The following is an 18,676-nucleotide window of genomic DNA, read 5'->3' as shown; positions in this document are numbered from 1 at the left end:
ATTCACCCTCTCCACAGACGAAATATACCAGCGACTTGATTCGAAAAAGTATAATGACATTCGAACTCTGTATAATGACTTCAGAAAAACCTTTGACAAAGTAGCGCACACAAGACTCGTCCAGAAGCTCAAGGACATTGGCCTCGGAGGAAAGTTACTCCAACTACTCGAAAGCTATCTCACAAACCAAACGCAACGCGTCAAAATTGGAACAAGCAAATCAAAGACCAGAAATGTAACCAGCGGAGTACCTCAGGGATCAATTTTGGGGCCCCTGATGTTCATCATCTACATTGACGATCTCCACGAAGAAATCTCAGACATCCCGGTCTTCGGATACGCGGATGATTTTAAAGCAATTACCCACGGTGAGCACGAATGTGAGACCACTCTTGGGAAAATACAGAAATGGAGCAGGGCAAAACATATGGACCTAAATGTTAGCAAAAGTGAAACTCTCCTCATCAGAGGGGATCTAGTCGAGCGTGTCGAGGCAGGTCTGGAAACCGTTGCCACCCAAAGAGATCTCGGAGTCGTAATGTCTCGAAATCTCTCTTGGAGCGCAAACTGCCAACGTAGAACAACCATAGCGTGGAAAGCCTTCTACACACTCAAACGAAATGTTTCGAGCAGAACCTCAATGGAAACGAAATTAAACGCGTACATAGGATACGTAGTGCCCGTACTCACTTACGCCTCCCAAGTCTGGTACCCTTCGAAGACTGACATGAAATCAATCGAGAAGATCCAGGACAAGGCCACGAATTGGATATGCGGTGGAAACGACGAATACCATCAAAGACTCGAAACACTGAAAGTACTCCCACTCTCCATGTACCTGGAAATGCACGATGTCCTCTATCTCCTCTCAATCCTAGAAGGCAATTATTACGTCCCCGAAGACAAACTGCCAAAGCGAAAAGAAAACGAAACAAGACAAAAGCAGGAATTTGATCTCCCCAAACACCGACTACAGAAATTAGACGAAAACTTCTTCAGAGCCGCAAAGCTTTACAACATCATCAGAAGAACAACGGAGAAGCCAATGACGAAGAAACTTCTGACAGAGATGTACCAAAACTACTTCCACAGAAGCTACAACGAAATCGACATCTGCACCTGGAGACTTTTATGCAACTGTGGAATCTGCAATCCAATGAAAAAACTCGTGCCAAACGAAAACTGAAGGTTTTTTTTACACCCGTGGGCTCCGACCCTAAAGACTCCTACTACTACTATATAAACTTTTAACAACTAGTGATACTATTTGCTCATTCGCCTCAAGCTCAAGAGTTACAATTTCTTTTGCTATCTGACTCGAAGTTTCGATGTTAGCTCTCGGCACTTTTTCAAAAAGTGGAGTAAAAAAATTGTTTAATTTGTGATAAGGACTTCATGGAATAGATAAAACGGGGGCGCATTGGTGTGTTTTCTTGGCGAACTTTTGCAAGCCCATAAAGTCGGACTGGGTGTGGCCGGTCTGGTTGTTGGACGAAAATTCTAAAAATCCGATCTTATTGGTGCTCTTTTCAGATGATGTTATGGAAAATGCGGTTTTAATTAATGGACGATGGTGCAATGGAATCGAAATCAGCAGTAGACAAAGTGTCATCAAATCTTATTCGTCACTTTCCAAAGTGCAATCTGTGAAATCTCATGTGTCACCAGTAACCAGCGAGCCAAACAACGTTTTCGTTACCGAAGGTGATGAGCCAATACTCCATATCGCTGCGAAGGAAAAGTCTAATTTAAGTGAAAATATAGTGTTTATATCAGACATTATTGGAGTTGATCGGCACCAGGGTGGCTGCAAGGCATCAACGCTTAACCTCAAACTTTGTCGATGCCGAAAATCTAAAAATCCAAATATTTTAACTATCTATTATCTTTGCCGAGCTAAAAAGAAAACTTCCCGTTGGTGTCTTAAAAGTCTGTTTATCGAATATTCTGCAGAGCAACAAATCATTTCTTTGTACAGCAAATTGGAGACCATTCTTAAACAACTGCATGATGCTTTCAGACGACCCAAAAAGCTATTTGTGATAGTTAATCCCTATGGTGGTGCTGGGAAAGGCATCAAAATTTGGGAGAAGAAGGCTAAACCGTTGCTGATGTTGGCTGATATTGAGCTTGATATCACTCTGACTGAGCGTGCTGGTCATGCTTATGATTTGTGCTACAATCTGAATTGGAAAGATTACGATGGTATTATTGCAGTAGGGGGAGATGGAATATTAAACGAGTGTGTTCATGCCTTCGCAGCCAGAAATGAGGAAGGCCAGTTCAATCGTTGCCCTATTCGCTTTGGATTGATACCCGCAGGGTCGACTAACTGTATCAATGAAGTTGCCACCGGTGTTGTTGACGTGACGACAACATGTCTTCAGATCATATCAGGGCAAAGTCTCGGCTTGGACGTGATATTTCTTCGTGATAACATCAGCGACGAGTTGGTGCGTGTATCATTCTGCAGTGTTGCTTACGGATTTTTTGGAGATGTTCTAATTCGAAGTGAAAAATTACGATGCATGGGTCCTATAAGATACATAATTGCCGGAGCTTTGTCCTTTATGCATCTTCGGACGTATAGGATTGAAACGGATATCGGCATTGCTGACGTACCACATTGGGATATCTTGGATTCTAAACTTAAATGCACGTTAGACCAGGATAAGAAGCCGTGTGCTATTTGCGAGACAGCAAGGAGCTCAAACCAGCCGGTTCCGGTGAAGCGTATCACAAATATCAAAGCCCGAGTGGCGTATGTTCAGGTAAAACAAAAACTTTGTATCTTGTTTTTTTTTTTGTAATTTCCGGAATCTTTAATTGCTCTCGAACGAAGTTTGCCGCAATTAGTGTAATCCTATATGTCTTTTTTGCAAAGAATGTTTGCTTCACCGATTTGCGCTTTTGTTCAAGAACATTGTTTGACTTCTTGAGAGACTTTTCCACACTTAAGTTATTCATTTTTAAGTGATCTAAGTTGATCTCTTTCTGAAATAAAGTTTGTTGCTGAAAGCGATTGAAAGAAAGGAAAACAAAGCCGTGGAAGCTGAGTGGTTAAGATGTTAGACTACCAATGGAGGTCATGGTTTTAAATCACTGTGGGGTCGGTTTTTTGCACCCATGAAACATTTCTAAGCTCCACACCCTCGAAATTAAATTGCCCCGTCTGTCGTTCGAGAGCAAATAATCTGACGTTAGCCAGTTTGTTTTCCCTGTAAATTTGTGCGTCTATGAATAAACAAATTCTTTTCCAAACGAAGTCAATCTAGTGGCCGATGGGCCCACTTTTTACTTCAAAAGAAATCATTTTCTAATTAAATTTTTTAGCTCTTTTTAAATAGTTTGATTTTTTGGCATGTTTTAATGTTGTTCAGTTTGGTGTCTGTCATGGTGTAGTCAGTAACAAAAATAGAACGATTCCTAACAGCTGCGTGAACAAATTTTTGGCCTTGGCCTCTTGTAGAGAATTTTTCAAAAATTAACATTTTGAAGGCTATTATTGGCCTTCTCTTGTTTTTTTTACAATTCAAAGAATTTGAATTGTGTTGGGGCGCTGTCTTTTTTATTTTTTAAGATCTGTTCACCCATTTTCTTTTTTTTGAAGTCAAATTGGAGTAGTAATTTTGGTCACGCCGAAGCAAGAAGTGGAGCAAAAAAGCGAGTGGTTTTGCTGCGTGAAATTTTTTCAATCTAATTTTAAAGCAGAATAAGAAAACGGTGTTTGAACAAAATTTTGCTTTCTCGGTAGTGGATTTTTGTTCACATGCGGCAATTTCACTTTGATATTATCTGTTTTTTCTCGATTTTTGGATCGAATTTTTCTAGACGGATTTTCGTTAGTTTTTGTTTGAACCAAATTTTTCTTTCTGACTAGTGGTATTTTGTTCACGTGCGGCTTTTTTATATTGATTTTCAATTTTATCTTAAATTTTTTTGATCTGGTTTTTTTTAGAAATGCGTTTCCCAATTCACTCGTCCGTTCTAGGTCTAGTTTTTGTGTAGTCAATGAAAATTCTTTGAATTGTACGCCAGGACTTGTCCTGCTATGTTTTTTTATTTCGTCGTCAAGATTTTTGTTCAAACGTGGCTTAACTCACTCTCAAAAATGACCTCCACATTTTGAAATTGACTTTTCTTTACTTTAATTCAAGCAGAAGGTCAAGTGAGTGTATATCACTCTAATTGAAGGCTATTTAAGATTAGCTAATGGAAACAGCAAAAGCTAAACAGATTCTTAATCAAAATTTAACATCTCAGCTTTCATTAAAAAGAATAATTTTCTTTGGTCTGTATTTTTTACTTTTTGAGACTGCAGATCTACGAAGTCATAGCGGCTGTTTTCTGGCAATCTTCAGCTATGTTGTTTTGTATATGTTTTATGCTATTTTTGACTAGAGCGGTATCCACAGCATGTTGAGAAACATTATTTTAGAGTCAGAACTTGTTTTTATGGCTGCGAAGCTGTAAGATAAGTAGATCTATTCTGCTGTGCTCCTTGTTTTACAATCCAAGAATTGGATTGTATTGGTGCTCTGTCTTTTTTGTAAGATAAACAGGTAAAGCTCAGTAGGCATCAAGTTTCATTAGAGGCCTTTAGCCGCCAAAGTTCTTAGATTTGTTGAAGCTACTGGGAAGGCCGTAATTCAAGGATAAATGGTCATTTTTAGAAGTTTTTGAGACCAAAATGTTGCAATTTTTCGTGTTTTTTTCATTTTTAGAATTTTGTCAATGTACCAGTCTGAAATTGATGCTGGTTAAAGTTCATAAAGTTCTTTTTTGCGTGACGTATTTACTTTTTGTGACAATTTCAAGAGCTATATGCTTTGGTACTCCAAACATAAACACGCAAATCTATACTAATTTTTTCAATTTTTATCAAGTTTTTTGAGATTTTTGTGATTTCAGCCCTGGTTGTCAAGGAACCTCCTCTAGGGTATGGTAATATGGCACTGCATTTTTTCTTGTGGTGAGGGAATGGATTTCAATATTTTAACGTAACGAATTTTGGCAGTTCTTTGACAAAACTTGCAGTTTTTCAAATTTTTTAAAATATTTGTCATCTTTAATCAAGTTTCCCCTTTTGCAGGAGGGAGGAAACGTTCTCTAGGGTTTTATAATAGATTACTGAAAATTTTTGATTAGAGAAGCAATGGTTTTTAACATTTAAATATTACAAGTTCTTAAAATTTTTTATACTTAAAACTTTTTTTTCAACATTTTAATGTCACTAATGTTAGCAATTTTTTGATATAACTATTTTTTTAATTTCAAAATTTTCTGTTCCAAATTTATTGCTCTTTATGATCCAGTAAAGCTACTTAGGGCTTGAGATAGGAATACTGGATAGTCTCTGGAGAGAATGAAATGGTTCTGATGATATTAATATCACGAATTTTGGCAAGGTTTAGTTAAATTTTGCGATTGTTAGTTTTCAGATTTTTTTTTGTCATTTTTGTAGTTTAACGATCTTTGCTGGCCAACAAAGCTTTTTATGTCATGCAGAAGTTACCACCTCTAATGCTTATTGGTGTTGATAGTAGCCCCTGTAGCCTCTCTCTAAGAAACAGAAGTATGTTCAACTACGAAATGCCATCAAAATAAATCGGACTTAAAAAATGTTTTTATACAAAAATTTTTTTTTTCAATATCTTCTATTCTTTCAATCCCAATCATGCTTATTGGAATCAACGGCGGCTATTTTCCGGCAATCTGCCGGGTATGTTAAAGGTTATAAAATATCAACTATAAATGGCTATATTCAAACAGAGGAAAGGAAACAGTCCTTCGCAATTGGGTGTAATCGTTTTCTTGAGATACGCAATAGTTGCTCCAAAATTGATATTTTGTGACACGCGCAATGGGATTGTTGACGTCTATTCGAGACATGATTATTATAGCTGCGAAGCTGTAAGCTGAGCGAAGCTATATTGCGGTGCTCTTGGTTTTTTTGTTTCGTCGTCTGACGCTCTTTTTTCGTTTTACATTTGTTCACACAGCGAAGCTGAAAAAGTCAAATTTTCTGAATGATTTCTTCCTCTCACTAACGGCATTTGCGCGCGTGACGTCATTTCTCATTCGCTTTAGCAAAAGTTTTTAGGTTATTTGCGTGATTAGATTTTGATCATACGTGACTTATCTCACTCAATAAAATGACTGTTGCACTTTAAATTTTAAGTTTAAATTGAATCAGTTTAAGGTCAAAAGAACTCATGTCTAATAAAGGTCCCTAATAAAAAAGCTTCTGCGCAATGACTCGTAAAAAGCTTTATTTATCGCTGAATGTTTTTTACATAGCTTTCTGGGGCGCGTCAAGAACGTCTTCAACTTATATCTATCTGTTTCTATCGCGATTATGCGGCACGCGGGTCTATTTTTGGTAGCTATTCCGGCAATGCGCCTGTTATGTTATTTACTTGACCTCGTTTTCGCACACTAATTTCTGTCAACTATTATATATTAAATAGTAAAATGAATTTGTTAAATACGTGGAAACCTTTTCTAGGGTTTTATAATAGATTACTGAAATTTTTTGATTAGAGAAGCAATGGTTTTTAACATTGAAATATTACAAGTTTTTAGCATTTTTTAAAAACTTGCAATTTTTAAGTTTTTAAAATTGTTGTCTTTTTAGACTTTTCCAGCCTCTAAAACCATGGGGTCTCCTCTATGCTTTGATAAAGGTCACTGCATAGTTTTTAGTGTCAATGAAATATGTTTCAACATTTAAATGTCATGAATGTCAGCAATTTTTTGATAAAACTATTTTTTTTAAATTTACTTGCACCCGGGAGACTATTTAAATCTGTTTCAAGATTGTAAATATCTTCTGATTGTAATTATCTACCGTTGTGTCAGAAGCCGTACTTTGTTTGGGCAGCCCAGTTACAGGGGGTTTCAGATTCTGTCGGAAGAAACCTGTATGCTTCGTATTCTTATATTGCAAACGGTGTATTATTTTAAGGAATACTGAAGTCATGATTTTTGAGGTCAAACTGTTGGTGCAAGATTTCTTGGCAATTCTTTGAGTTTTTGTTACATTAAGTTTCTAAGTCAACATTTGGCATGAGTTTTCCGCATGTTTTCGACTGAATTATTTTCTTGTAGTTATTTATTTGGATAATAGGATATAGATTATTCGTTTAATAAGGATTTATTCAGTGCTTACTGCAGTCTTTGGTCTGTTTTTATCTGTCCCAAACAATGACGATTTTATCCCCGCCGCCCCCCCCCATCCGATCATGCATTTTTTGCACGGGTTTATGTACAGAACAACAACGTTATCTGTGTTCGATGTACAGCTAAATGTGTTCATGGATCTTGCCTTGGCATTTCTCAGACAACAAATTGCATGGGAGTGATGTTGTAGTCTTGGGCGAGTTGTTTGCCAACTTCTACAACAGATTTATCAGCCCTTCATCGAATATCTGATCTTGAAATTAAATTAGAAAAAGTCGACTCGCTGATCTCTGAAATTCATTCACTGAGGCTGGAGATAAATTCTCTGAAGAAATGGGATTACTCGTATCTTAGAGCTGCTTTCGGAAATTGGACTGACAGCACTGATATCGAGCGTTTTTCAAATAAACGGAAAGCTGAAAACGTGTTTGCTGGCAAAAAGTCTCGAGACTAAATCCAAAAGTTAGACGGGCGCAAATATTAGTTCTTAGACGACAGTCAGTGCAATCAAAAAGCTACCGAAAAGACGGCATCTCTACATTGGTTGTTTAAGCAACACACACACACACACACACTCTCTCTCTCTCTCTCTCTCTCTCTCTCTCTACGGACGATATGAGTGATTATTGCAAGAACAAGGGAGTATCTCCTGTATTTCCGTGAAATATCTCGTCTGAAAGAATCTCGTCTGAAATCTTTCCACTGTGTTCAATTTCGATAATGATCAAGTTGAGTCTCCCGATTTCTGGCATGAAAATATTTTGTTTACGATTTTTAGATCAGAAAGCGAGGAAGTGGTTGGTCACCTTTGATACATGACTATCTAAACTCAAATCTGTCAGTGAAGGTGTAAAAGTTCGCTCACTTAATGCAAGATCCGTTCGCAACAAGGCCTCGCAAATAAGAAATTTATTGAAGCTAATAATTTTAACCTTATCGTTTTAACCGAAACTTGGATCGAAGATAACTCACATGATGAGTGTTTTCTGAAGCAGTTCTGCCCAAATGTTTGTTTTTACCTCAGTGTAAACAAGACAAAAAAATGGAGTATCAGCGGTGTACTATTATGGAAATTTACGTGTCGATAATTTTTCAAACATGTGTGTAACAAAAGCGGAGGCGGCTTTTCTCGGTTACGCTGGGGAAGGTCGTTTTATCTTTTGGTTTGTATAGAACGTCGACCAAATACCAATGTTCGTGTCTTTATAAATGAGCTAACTTCCTTTTTTGAGAAAGCGCTGTTCAAAAATTTTTTTCTATGCTTTTCAAATGATGTGTCAAGAAATTGGACTTCTCTTTGGATGAATTTGGTTTGCAACAGCACATTACTGTGCCTACTTACAAATGTGGTGGAATTGTAGACCTGGTTATAACATCCGAGGAGGTTGAAGTTTCAGAACCTCTTGTAAATTTCGGTACAAATTCTGATCACGGAGTTATGCACTTTGATTTTCTCCAAAAGCACGAGAGTTTAGCTACAAAGAAGGCCTCGTGCAGAAAAAGGCGAAATTTTGATGTGGGTGGGGTTTGACGAAAATGTTTCTCCGATCGATAGAGATAATCCTGAAAATTTCTGAACAGTATTTTAATGAACGAAATCAGTTATCTCAATAAGAGCCATCCTCTGAAAAATAAATTTTTGCGAAGTCATACTTGCCCTTTCTTTGACGTTGAGCTAGGAACGATAAAAAAGACTGAGAAGAAAGTTTGAGAAAGCTTACCAAAAGAATCGAAGTTCCCAAGCCAAGAGCCGGTTTCGCGGTTTGAGCTGTTTACCAAAATGAAAAGTGATAATCTTGAAAAATGTCCCACTAGTGAAAATAAGCGTGTTAGGTATTCTATGCTGTAGCAATTCTTCGGAAAGAAAAATGTCGTCCCGCCGGAGTCACTAATGTGTAGCAAATAAGTTTAATAAGTTTAACTTGAATGTCTAGCAAATAAGTTTAATATTTCTTTAAAGAAAATAGAAACCGTATTAGTTTCACTGCCTCTAACGAATCGTCTGAAATTTAATGATTCACATACAACTGCCCTGGAAACTTTTCAGGTTCTTACAGTTGGCGATTTGCAATTACTTCGTCCAAAAATTTCGAACAGATTGGCACCAAGTTATTTAATACCAACGAGTTTATGTAAAATTGTTTTGACAGATTCTCCGGACTACTTCGTTGCGCTAATTAGTTCAACTGTTCAGACAGGATACTATTCCAAATCAGTTCCAACAAGGCGTCGTGAGGCCACTCATAATGAAGTCTAAGCTTGATCCTGAATTGTTGTCGAGATATCGCCCATTGACAAAGTTTCTTGTCAAATGCTATTGAGAGTTTTTTACAAGTTAATTTGTATCTGGAATTTAATAATCTTAAGAGCAATTATCAGAGTGCTTTTTGTTGCTCGCGTTCAACGGAAACGGCTTTGCTGAAAGTCTTCAATGATTTTCTGTGTTATCTCGACAAGTCGCTTTCCGTGATGCGTGTTGGGTTAGACTTGTCTGCAGCGTTTGGTATCATCGATAATCAGTTTTTCTTTGAGATATTAGTGAAAAGCATTGGTTTACAATCTGTGGTGTTACTGTTTATCAAAAATTCTTTTGAATCGGGCGCAAGAAGTAATGATAAATGGATGTCTTTCTGTTGATGTTAAAGTTAAGATCGGTGTGCCACAAGATTCGGTTCTCGGTCGTTTAATCTTTCCTGTTACATGCTGCCTTTAGAAGATAAGCTGAAAGAACTGAAAGTAAATTATCATTTTTACGCATATGATACCGTTTTGCATTTTGTATTCGATTTGACCCTCAGTCAGTCCATGTTTGATGTCATTTTGACCTCGATTCATTTTGATTCAGCAATGCAAAATTGAAATTGAATGCGGATAAGAGTGAGTATATGATTATTCGGAAATGGTTAAACATGGTCTTTTACGTCTGTCAGAAGATGATGGCTACACTGAACAAGTAAATTTTTTAATTTTTTTCTTTATTGATTGTCAACTTAATCTGCAACGACAGGTAAACTTTTTTTGTTCGAATTCATTTTATCTCCGTAAAGTGTGGTCAATTCGAGATCAAGTTGTAACATCAGTCCTAATTGAGTTAATAAGATTGAGATAATAAGGAAGAGGTGCGTTCTCACATGCAGTCACTGTTGATTGGAATAAGCTCTTTTGAGTTGAAACTTATACCATCTGAAGTTTTATTCAGGCGGAAACTCAAAGTTTGTCTTTGTCGGCACTTAAAATTTTAAATGGTGCTTAAACCAATAGAATAATAATAATAATAATAATAAAAATAAAAATAAAAAGAATATTAAACGTGTTAGATCTAAAGTCAGAACGTAACTCTTAATTTTATAGAAGCTACCTAATCTCTAATATTTGATTCACCGAGGCAGCTTATGAGACGTAAATTTATGAAATGAAGGTTGGTTCTTAGAGTTTAACCCCTCCCCCCTAATGCCCCCACATTTCCATTTTTCCTCCCCCAACTCCACCTACCCCAAGCCGCGCAGCTGGCTACTGATGAAGCCAACTACTGGCTATTCGTTTGAGAGCAATTCACGCTACGTCAGTTAGTTATGTTTTATCAGTGTTTGGCCTGTTTTTGATTTCGTTACCTAGAGCTGTTTGTTTCTTGAAATTTTACGGTCGAAGTTTTGTACAACTTTTTTTTGAGCGAATCAGTTTTTGTCTTTCTACGGTGTTTATACCTTATTCCGTTTTTAGTTATCGTGAGGCTATGTGAATTTCATTTTCGCTTTAAGAGTTTGCTGATCGGGTTTATTCTCTTCGTGGTTTCCAAAATTCAATCCTAGTCAATTCGAAGTCTAACTTGTTGGCTTTCTCAATGAAAATCGAATATATTGTCGGGGCGCTGTCCTTATATTTAAGATATGTTCGCATACGTTTCAAATAGCTGCGTTAGCGAGTCATTACTGACCTTCTCATGTCTTTTACAATTAAAAGAATTTGAATTGTATTGGGGCGCCGTGTTTTTTTTAAGATGTGTTCACACATTTTTCAATGACTTCGATCTTTCAAAACGGGATAAACAGGTAAAGCCCAGCGGGCATAAGTTCCATTAGAGGCCCAAAGTGAGCTTCAGTAGTCCTCCAAGTACTTAGAGTGGTGCAGCTGCTGGGATGGCCTTAATAAAAGGCTAAAAGGCCATTTTTAGGAGTTTTTGGGCTCAAAATGTTGCAATTTTTCATGTTTTTTTTGTGATTTTTTTTGTTTTAATCTTACGTTGTAAGTTTTTGAAAAATGATGAAGGCCTTTTGCGAGACAAAATATCTTGTTATGACCATTTTATGAGCTATATGTTTTGGTACTACAAATACAAACATGCAAAATGATACTAATTTGTGCAATTTTTTTTTCAAGTTTTTTGAAATTTTTGTCATTTTGAGTTTTTCCGGCTTCCCGGGCCAGGAAATGTCCTTTGTGCTTTGACAATAGAGCACTGCATGATTTGCAGTAATAATGGATTGGTTTTCAACATTTTCATGTCTCGGAATTTGGCATTTTTTATATAAAATTTGCAATTTTTTTAAGGTTTCCTAAAGATTTTGTCAATCTTTGACGTTTGTACATTCTCAAGTATCAGAAAAGCTATTCCACGCTCTGATAACAAGTTACTGTATGGTTGTTGGCTTCAGTGGATTTGTAATCAACAGTTTAGCTTTTAGAATTTTAGAATTTTTTTTGATAAAATTTGCAATTTTTTTTAAAGTTTTTTCAAACATTTGTCTTATATTCAAGTTTTTCTTGCCTAAGTAGCCAGCTAACCTCATCCATGTGTGATAATATGTTCTTAGATAGCTGCTAGGGGGCAATTGAACGGTTTTCAACATTTTAATAGAACGAATTTCTTAATTTTTGAATTTTTTTCTAAAAGTTATTGCCTATCGATCTTTGAGCCAATGATATTTTTAATGCTTAGAATTGGGTTAATGGATAGCCTCTAGAGACACAGAAATGATTCTGAAGATATTAATATCACAATTTTCATCAAAATTTTATGAAATTTTGCAATTGATTTCATTTTTTTTATATTTTTCGGTCATTTTTGAGTTAATCGATCTTCAAGGGCCAATGAATTTTTTCAGGTCATGCTTCAAGAGTTTTAGTAATGAGTATATTTTTGTTTAGTTTGATTGTTTGTTTCTCAATTTTTTTGAGATGATTTTGTTTGTGTTTTGGCTGGCTTTGTTCAATTCATCTGCTGGTCAGGTAGAGCACTTTTAAGTTTTTCATTCAATTCTTTGAATTGTGTTTCAGGACTTGTCCTGCTATGTTTTTTTAAATTCGTATTCAAGATTTTTTGTTACTATCATATGACATCACGATCACTTCAAATCTTTTCGTTCGTTCATTAATGCTTTTTCGACGGACTTGTGTGCGTGACTTCATTTTTCACTCTTAGTTGAGCAATTGTTTTGTTCATTCCCTTGATTGAATTCGACTGCTAATAAAAGGCGATGTGTGTTCTCTTGGTAAATGGTTTCAATGGAGTTGATCATTCAATGGACAGCTAGGGTTTTTTTTACTTTCATTGTTTCATTAAAAAAAGATTTTGGCCTATTTGTTATTCTTCTGTAGCCTTGTAATTTTATGGTGGACGGCAGGTCCCTTGTGCTTTTTGCCAAATCGAAAATGAACATTTAACGGAGTGTAACTAATGGTGAAGGAATTTTTGAATTTTGCCCTAATTTGTTATTTTTAATCATTTGTCAGTAAGTGGCATTGTTAAAATTTTCCAAATTTTTACTAATTGCACAGTTTAATGCATTTAAAGATTTTAATGTTCAATGGATTTTGATCTAAATAGAATTCGATGTGTCAAATTTTTTATTGTCCTACTACATTGTTGCCATTGGTTTTCTTTGATTTTGGGTCTTTCTAAGCTTGTACTCCTGTACTCTAGCTTGCATGCATTGCGGATGAGCTTTTCTCATGTGTGATCTCCACCGGCCTACTGTTCTGTATGATTTCTAACAACCACTCAAAGGGAAGCAAAGCGCTGTTTCAGTTGGTATAGAAATAACTTCAGGATCTATTTGCAAGAATCTGAGATACTTTTCGTTTGCTAAAACAAAGACGTACTCTCAAGATTAGGTGAAAGAACTTAAAAAAGCAATTAAAAGGCGACGTTTATTGGCTAAAATTTGATGATAAAGACCGTTGAATCACGAACCAAAGACGATGAATTACTCGGAGAAGGTTGATTCCTGTTGGTGAATCAACTTGTCTGAATAAATCTGTCGGTGAAAGACCTCTGATTATAAAGTTCTCTGTGACCATTTGGAGATTATTTTTTAATTTGTCTATGTACGGCCATGCGCTATTTTAGATATTAAGGGCGTTGTTCTGATATGGTTGATAGTCAGGTCTTGCTATTATTAAATTTCTGGACCTTTTCGGTTTGTGCCCAACCCCCCATAACTTAATAACTTGCATAACTTAATGCATAACTTAATGGGGTGTTGCATAACTTAATGGGGCACAAACCAAAAATATCTATTATTGATTTTTGTTTTTAATTGCTCTCAAGTGAATTTTGTAGCAATTCTATAAGCCCTGTCGGTCTTTTTTAATGCGATTTTTCGCTTGACCAATTTTCCGTCTGACCCTATTGACTTTAACGGTAACGGGATAAACAGGTAGCGCCCAGCAGTCATTAAGTGCTCTTAGAGCCTTTCAGCTCACTAGTCGCCAAGTATGCGATTCAAAGAAACTGTTTTGGGGACTTATGCTTATGGTTTGAAGGGCGCTTCCTAAAGGGTGACCACCCCCCCCCCCCCCCACAATCCCCCCTCATCAGCCCCCTCTCATTTCACCCCCGAATCCCCTTAACTACACATTGCCCAGGCTGTAAGGGCCCCGTGCAGCCAAAAACCACCCTCCCATCGTTGGTTCACGGGTTATGTTGGGCTAGTTTTTTACCGATGACAATGTCAAATTTAACGGCAAGTTGTTGTAGAAAGTTGAAAGTTTGTAGCAATTATGGTAGTCCTGTGGTCTGTTTTATGCGATTGTTTGCTTGACCGATATTTTGTCTGATCCTTTTGACTTTTCGTCCTCAAAAACTGGATAAACACGTAAAGACTGGAGGGCATTAATTTCTCTTGGTTTCTTTCGGCTGACTAGACCATAAATATGCAATTCACCGGGAGTTTTGGAGACACATATATGGTGTATGGGCGGTTCTTATATTTCTTTTAGACCTCAATTTCGTTGTTAAGAAAATTAACAATAAAGTAAGGCTCGATCACTAATTTTGAAAGTTGCTTTTTCAAGCCTCCCACTTTTTTTTTCAAGATTTCACGTTTCATATCACACTAGACTTTGAACTTAATCAGTTGTTCGCTCACTTTTCACACTTGTCTCTAAGAGTTCAACCTTACAAAATGGTATAAAATGAGCAATCAACTGAGCAAACTTCTTGGAAAAAATTCTTGGAAGCCTTAAGGCATGTTTCTTGGAAAATTTTATTGGAAGCCCAATTTTTTCTCCTGAGACAAAGCATACACTTTTCAATGATAATTAAAGGGGATAATTGAAAACAAGAAACTGTCACAAAATATAACAACTTCGGCAAAGAGGACTTTTTTAAGGTCTATAATTGCGTCAATATAAAGACATATTTATAAATTGCTCTTTTTCTAAAAACCATAATGAGTGACACAACAGAACCGGCTGACGACCTCTGCGATCCATTCGCTCCTACAATATTATCAAGGAATTCAGAAAATATTATTTGGGTTGAACGATTATTCAATTGTTGGATTGATTCGCTGAACGAGAATTGCAACGTTACTATAAATTCTAATTGAATTCTCTTTGAGTTTTGAATAGCGAAATTGGGGTCTAAATAAGTTAGGGTATAGTTCTGGGAAGCCTTCGGCAATTCGTGCTCAGCATCCAGCGCAAGCGCCCTCGGCTTTGAGTATATGCTTAGTTTCAACAAGGAGATTGCAATTATTTTCAGACAATTTGACCTCGTTACTCTTTTTGTAAGCGATGCCAGTCGATTTGCAATTTGGGTGGGTCATAATAATTTATTAATTATTTAAGACAACCTTATTACCGGGGCAATATGACAATGAAACAGTTGACTAACTAGCGCTGGGCGTGGTAAAAGTAGTAGAATTGCTCTAACTAAAGAAACTAAAGAATTCAAGAAGTCAAGACAGGGCATGATTAGGGGCAATAAGATATGAATGCCTTTTCTGAGGTCACCCATCTCAACTTTGATGTGAAGATTTGTCAATTAAATAATCTGGAGTTGTTTGATCTGAGATATGGGGTCAAAAATTGAGAACTTGTTTTCACGAGATTTTGAAGTTTATCTTAAGCTGGATTTATGTTATGATATACTTTATATAAGTTAGGTACAGTACATTAAAGTTCGCAAAATTTAATTACATGTTCCCGAGAGCATGTAAGCTGAATTTCATCCTTCAATCCAGTTTAAATTTGTTTTAATAAGACCATGTTAACAAATTATTCCACGCCGGTTTCCATTGATAATATTGAGGTATTTTAGTTCGGCGGGAGCAGCCATTATAATTAAAAGGTACCCTCAAAGAGTATATATGCGGTAAGTTATCTATTATGGATGGTCATATTCACCTGGAGGGTTGAATGAGTGTTAATCGAGTACTAATTTTAATCCAAAGATAGATTATGACCATTCGTGATTGATCCTTTTACTTTTCTAAGGCTAAAAATTGCTCGTAATTAGCTAGTTCCGCTCTTACCAGCCTGTACAAACCGTTATTAGCGCAAAAACAATCATTACTTTGTTCACTCATAATAATGAATATAAAGGAAATATTCACGGGGACAAGTTCTGCGATCTGAGTTGAAAAAAGGATAAAATTGAAATTGAATTGGTGATGTTTTGATGTTTAGGTAGTAGCCAACAGCTGTGCGTGTAAACAGAGCAAGTTGGGCATATCACCAAATGCACATCTGGGAGATGGGACTATGGATGTGGTGTTCGCGTGCAAGACCAAGTGCAAACACTTAGATGCAATCCGAATGCTATTCATCCACAACACAAAAGCAGACAGGTTCGGTTATGACTTCATGCGACCCTACCGCGCTGCTCACGTCAAAATCAAAGTGTTGCCACCGAAGGAATCCAAAACGAAAAAGAATCTGGACAAGGTTGAGAAACGGTCAACTCAAAAATCAAGCACCAACTACTTAAGACGCAAAACATCATATGTTTTCTCCTCAAGTTCGACAAGGCTTAAAAAGCGCCAGGCTCGCTCAAATGCACACAATGGGGGCAATTCTGTGGATGGGTATGAACAGCAGGGTTGTCCCCCCAGTCCGGTCTTAGCCAGTGGGGCTGCCCCAACTGAACATTCAGAGTCATCCAGAGGCGAGGACGAAGACAACGAGGCTGCCAATGTCATTATCATTCAACCTTCACGGAACCCAAATAGCCAAAGTCTGTTGCACAATAATCAGCTCAACAATAATACTGCTACTAGTGCCAAACCTGACCAACATCCTATATCATCTCAAAGCAATTATCAACGGCCAAACACATGCTGCCACCAAGAGGAAAGTGATGCAGAGGCCGAGGGGGGAGCAATGGGCAGAACTTACACATATATCAGTGGGAAAAGATTCGGCAAGTTCAAAAACCGTCATGACAAAGCTAGCGAGCGTGAGGTTATTCACACCGACAACTACCACACCTGCCAATCAAACACATTCGAGACCCCAGACCATTCCACTAAGTATAACAACAACAATAAAGTGATGTCAGAGCCCGCGCCAGATAGTGTCATATACTCAACGTCGCATCCAGAGCTGGTTCGACCACACACCAGACAAATGTGGATTGACGTTGAAAATGTGAACGCACTTTGGAATATTGACGGGGAGATTTGTGAAAGCAATATGTTAAAACTGGAACCTCATTGTCAGTTTTTCTCGTTTTTTGGAGCCAGACCCCTACCGGTGGTGAAGAAAGCACAGCAAATGGGAAAAGGTAAAAGTATGGATAATAAAAGTTTGCAAAGTTTACGTAACGCAGAGGCTGTATTATCTGTTGACAAAGGTGATGATTATTTACAGAAAAGACCTCAACCCAACGACCCGAGTTTGACCAAGAAATCGCGTCGACATCAAAGACGCCGCTACAAGAAAGAGATCAAAGATCAACAGAGGAATAGCAGACGGAAGATCAGAAGACGAACCAAGCGTCGCCAGAAAAGGATAACATCGCCACCTGTACTGTCGAATGTTGATGAAAAGGCAAAAGTTTCCTTGTTAGCTAAAACCAATTATAGTTTAAGCAATGAAATTGACAATAGATCCAACTTTGTACCACCTAATGATGATATAATTGATTAATAGCCGCTTTATATTCTCAGCCGGCAATTGTTTCCCCCCTACTTTCTACTGCACCAAACAAAAATTTGTTTTGCTTTATCTAATTTTGGTACTTTTCCGACGCCTAGCTTGAAATTTTGACTTCTCTAAGCTGGTTTCATCATTTGACTTCTCTAAGCTGGTTTCATCATTTGACTTCTCTAAGCTGGTTTTATCATTTGACTTCTCTAAGCTGGTTTCATCATTTGACTTTTCTGCTCAAAATGCTTTGAGACAACAGTTGCTCAGCAAAGCAATCTAAAATTAACGCTTTCAATCCCGCGGAAGCAAAATGAAAATAGGAACAGTATGAACCCAAAAAGCCTATTTTTAATAGCCGCCCTCATCTTCTCAGCCGGCTATTATAGCGCTCCTATTTTTTTTTACAATTCAAAAAATTTGAATTGTATTGGGGCGCTGTCTTTTTTTTAAGATCTGTTCATACATTTTCATGATTTTTAAAGTCAAATTCGAGTGATTTTGGTCACGCCGAAACAGGAAATGGAGCGAAAAAGCGAGTTTTTGCGGCGTGAATTTTTTTTTGCTCTAATTTTGAAGTAGAGATAGAAAACGGTGTTAGAACAAAAATTCGGTTTCTCGGTAGTGGTTTTTTGTTCACATGCGGCAATTTCACTCTGATTTTTTCTGTTTTTTCGATTTTTCGAATCGGATTTTTTTCTAAATGGTTTTCCCAATCCATTCAAAGCCAATCTAGGCCTAGTTTTTGTTTGAATTAAATTTTCATTTCTCGCTAGGGGTTTTTTTGTTCATGTTTTTTGTTCACATTTTGACATTGATTTTCTTTTTTTTAAATAGCCGCCCTCAACTTCTGAGCCGGCTATTATAGCGCTCCTATTTTTTTTACTTCGTTGAATAAAAAAATGTTTCGCTTTACCTCATTTTGCCGTCTTTTCAACATTTTGCGTGAAATCTTTTTGACTTCTCTAGGCTAGTTTCTCTCTTCTCTTATTCTGCTAAAAGTGATTTTGAACATCAGTTGCTCAGCAAAGCAATTCAAAATGAACAGAGTCAGTATAAAAAATTGAAGTCAGAAGTAGAAACGGGATAAACCCGTAAAGCCCAATTTTAGATGCCCGCTATTTGA

The 18,676-nt window shown here is 37.0% G+C and overlaps 2 protein-coding genes across 2 annotated transcripts in view; both read left to right on the top strand.

Annotated features, from left to right (window-relative positions):
* The window catches only part of LOC142337603 (uncharacterized), a 115,833-nt gene that overhangs the window by 82,176 nt on the left and 14,981 nt on the right, over positions 1-18,676 (top strand). The gene's annotated exons all lie outside the window — the stretch shown is intronic.
* Positions 1,513-17,524, top strand: LOC142337597 (uncharacterized). The gene is made up of 3 exons (XM_075386941.1): positions 1,513-2,771; positions 16,093-17,188; positions 17,275-17,524. The coding sequence occupies exons 1-3, from the start codon at positions 1,542-1,544 to the stop codon at positions 17,370-17,372; spliced, it is 2,424 nt and encodes an 807-aa protein (XP_075243056.1). The 5' UTR covers positions 1,513-1,541; the 3' UTR covers positions 17,373-17,524.

The sequence above is a fragment of the Convolutriloba macropyga genome, chromosome 4 (assembly GCF_964194025.1).
Source record: "Convolutriloba macropyga chromosome 4, txConMacr16.3, whole genome shotgun sequence".
Taxonomy (NCBI): domain Eukaryota; kingdom Metazoa; phylum Xenacoelomorpha; order Acoela; family Convolutidae; genus Convolutriloba; species Convolutriloba macropyga.
Note: the sequence above shows the minus strand (reverse complement) of the source record. Positions and strands in the feature narration are given on the sequence as shown.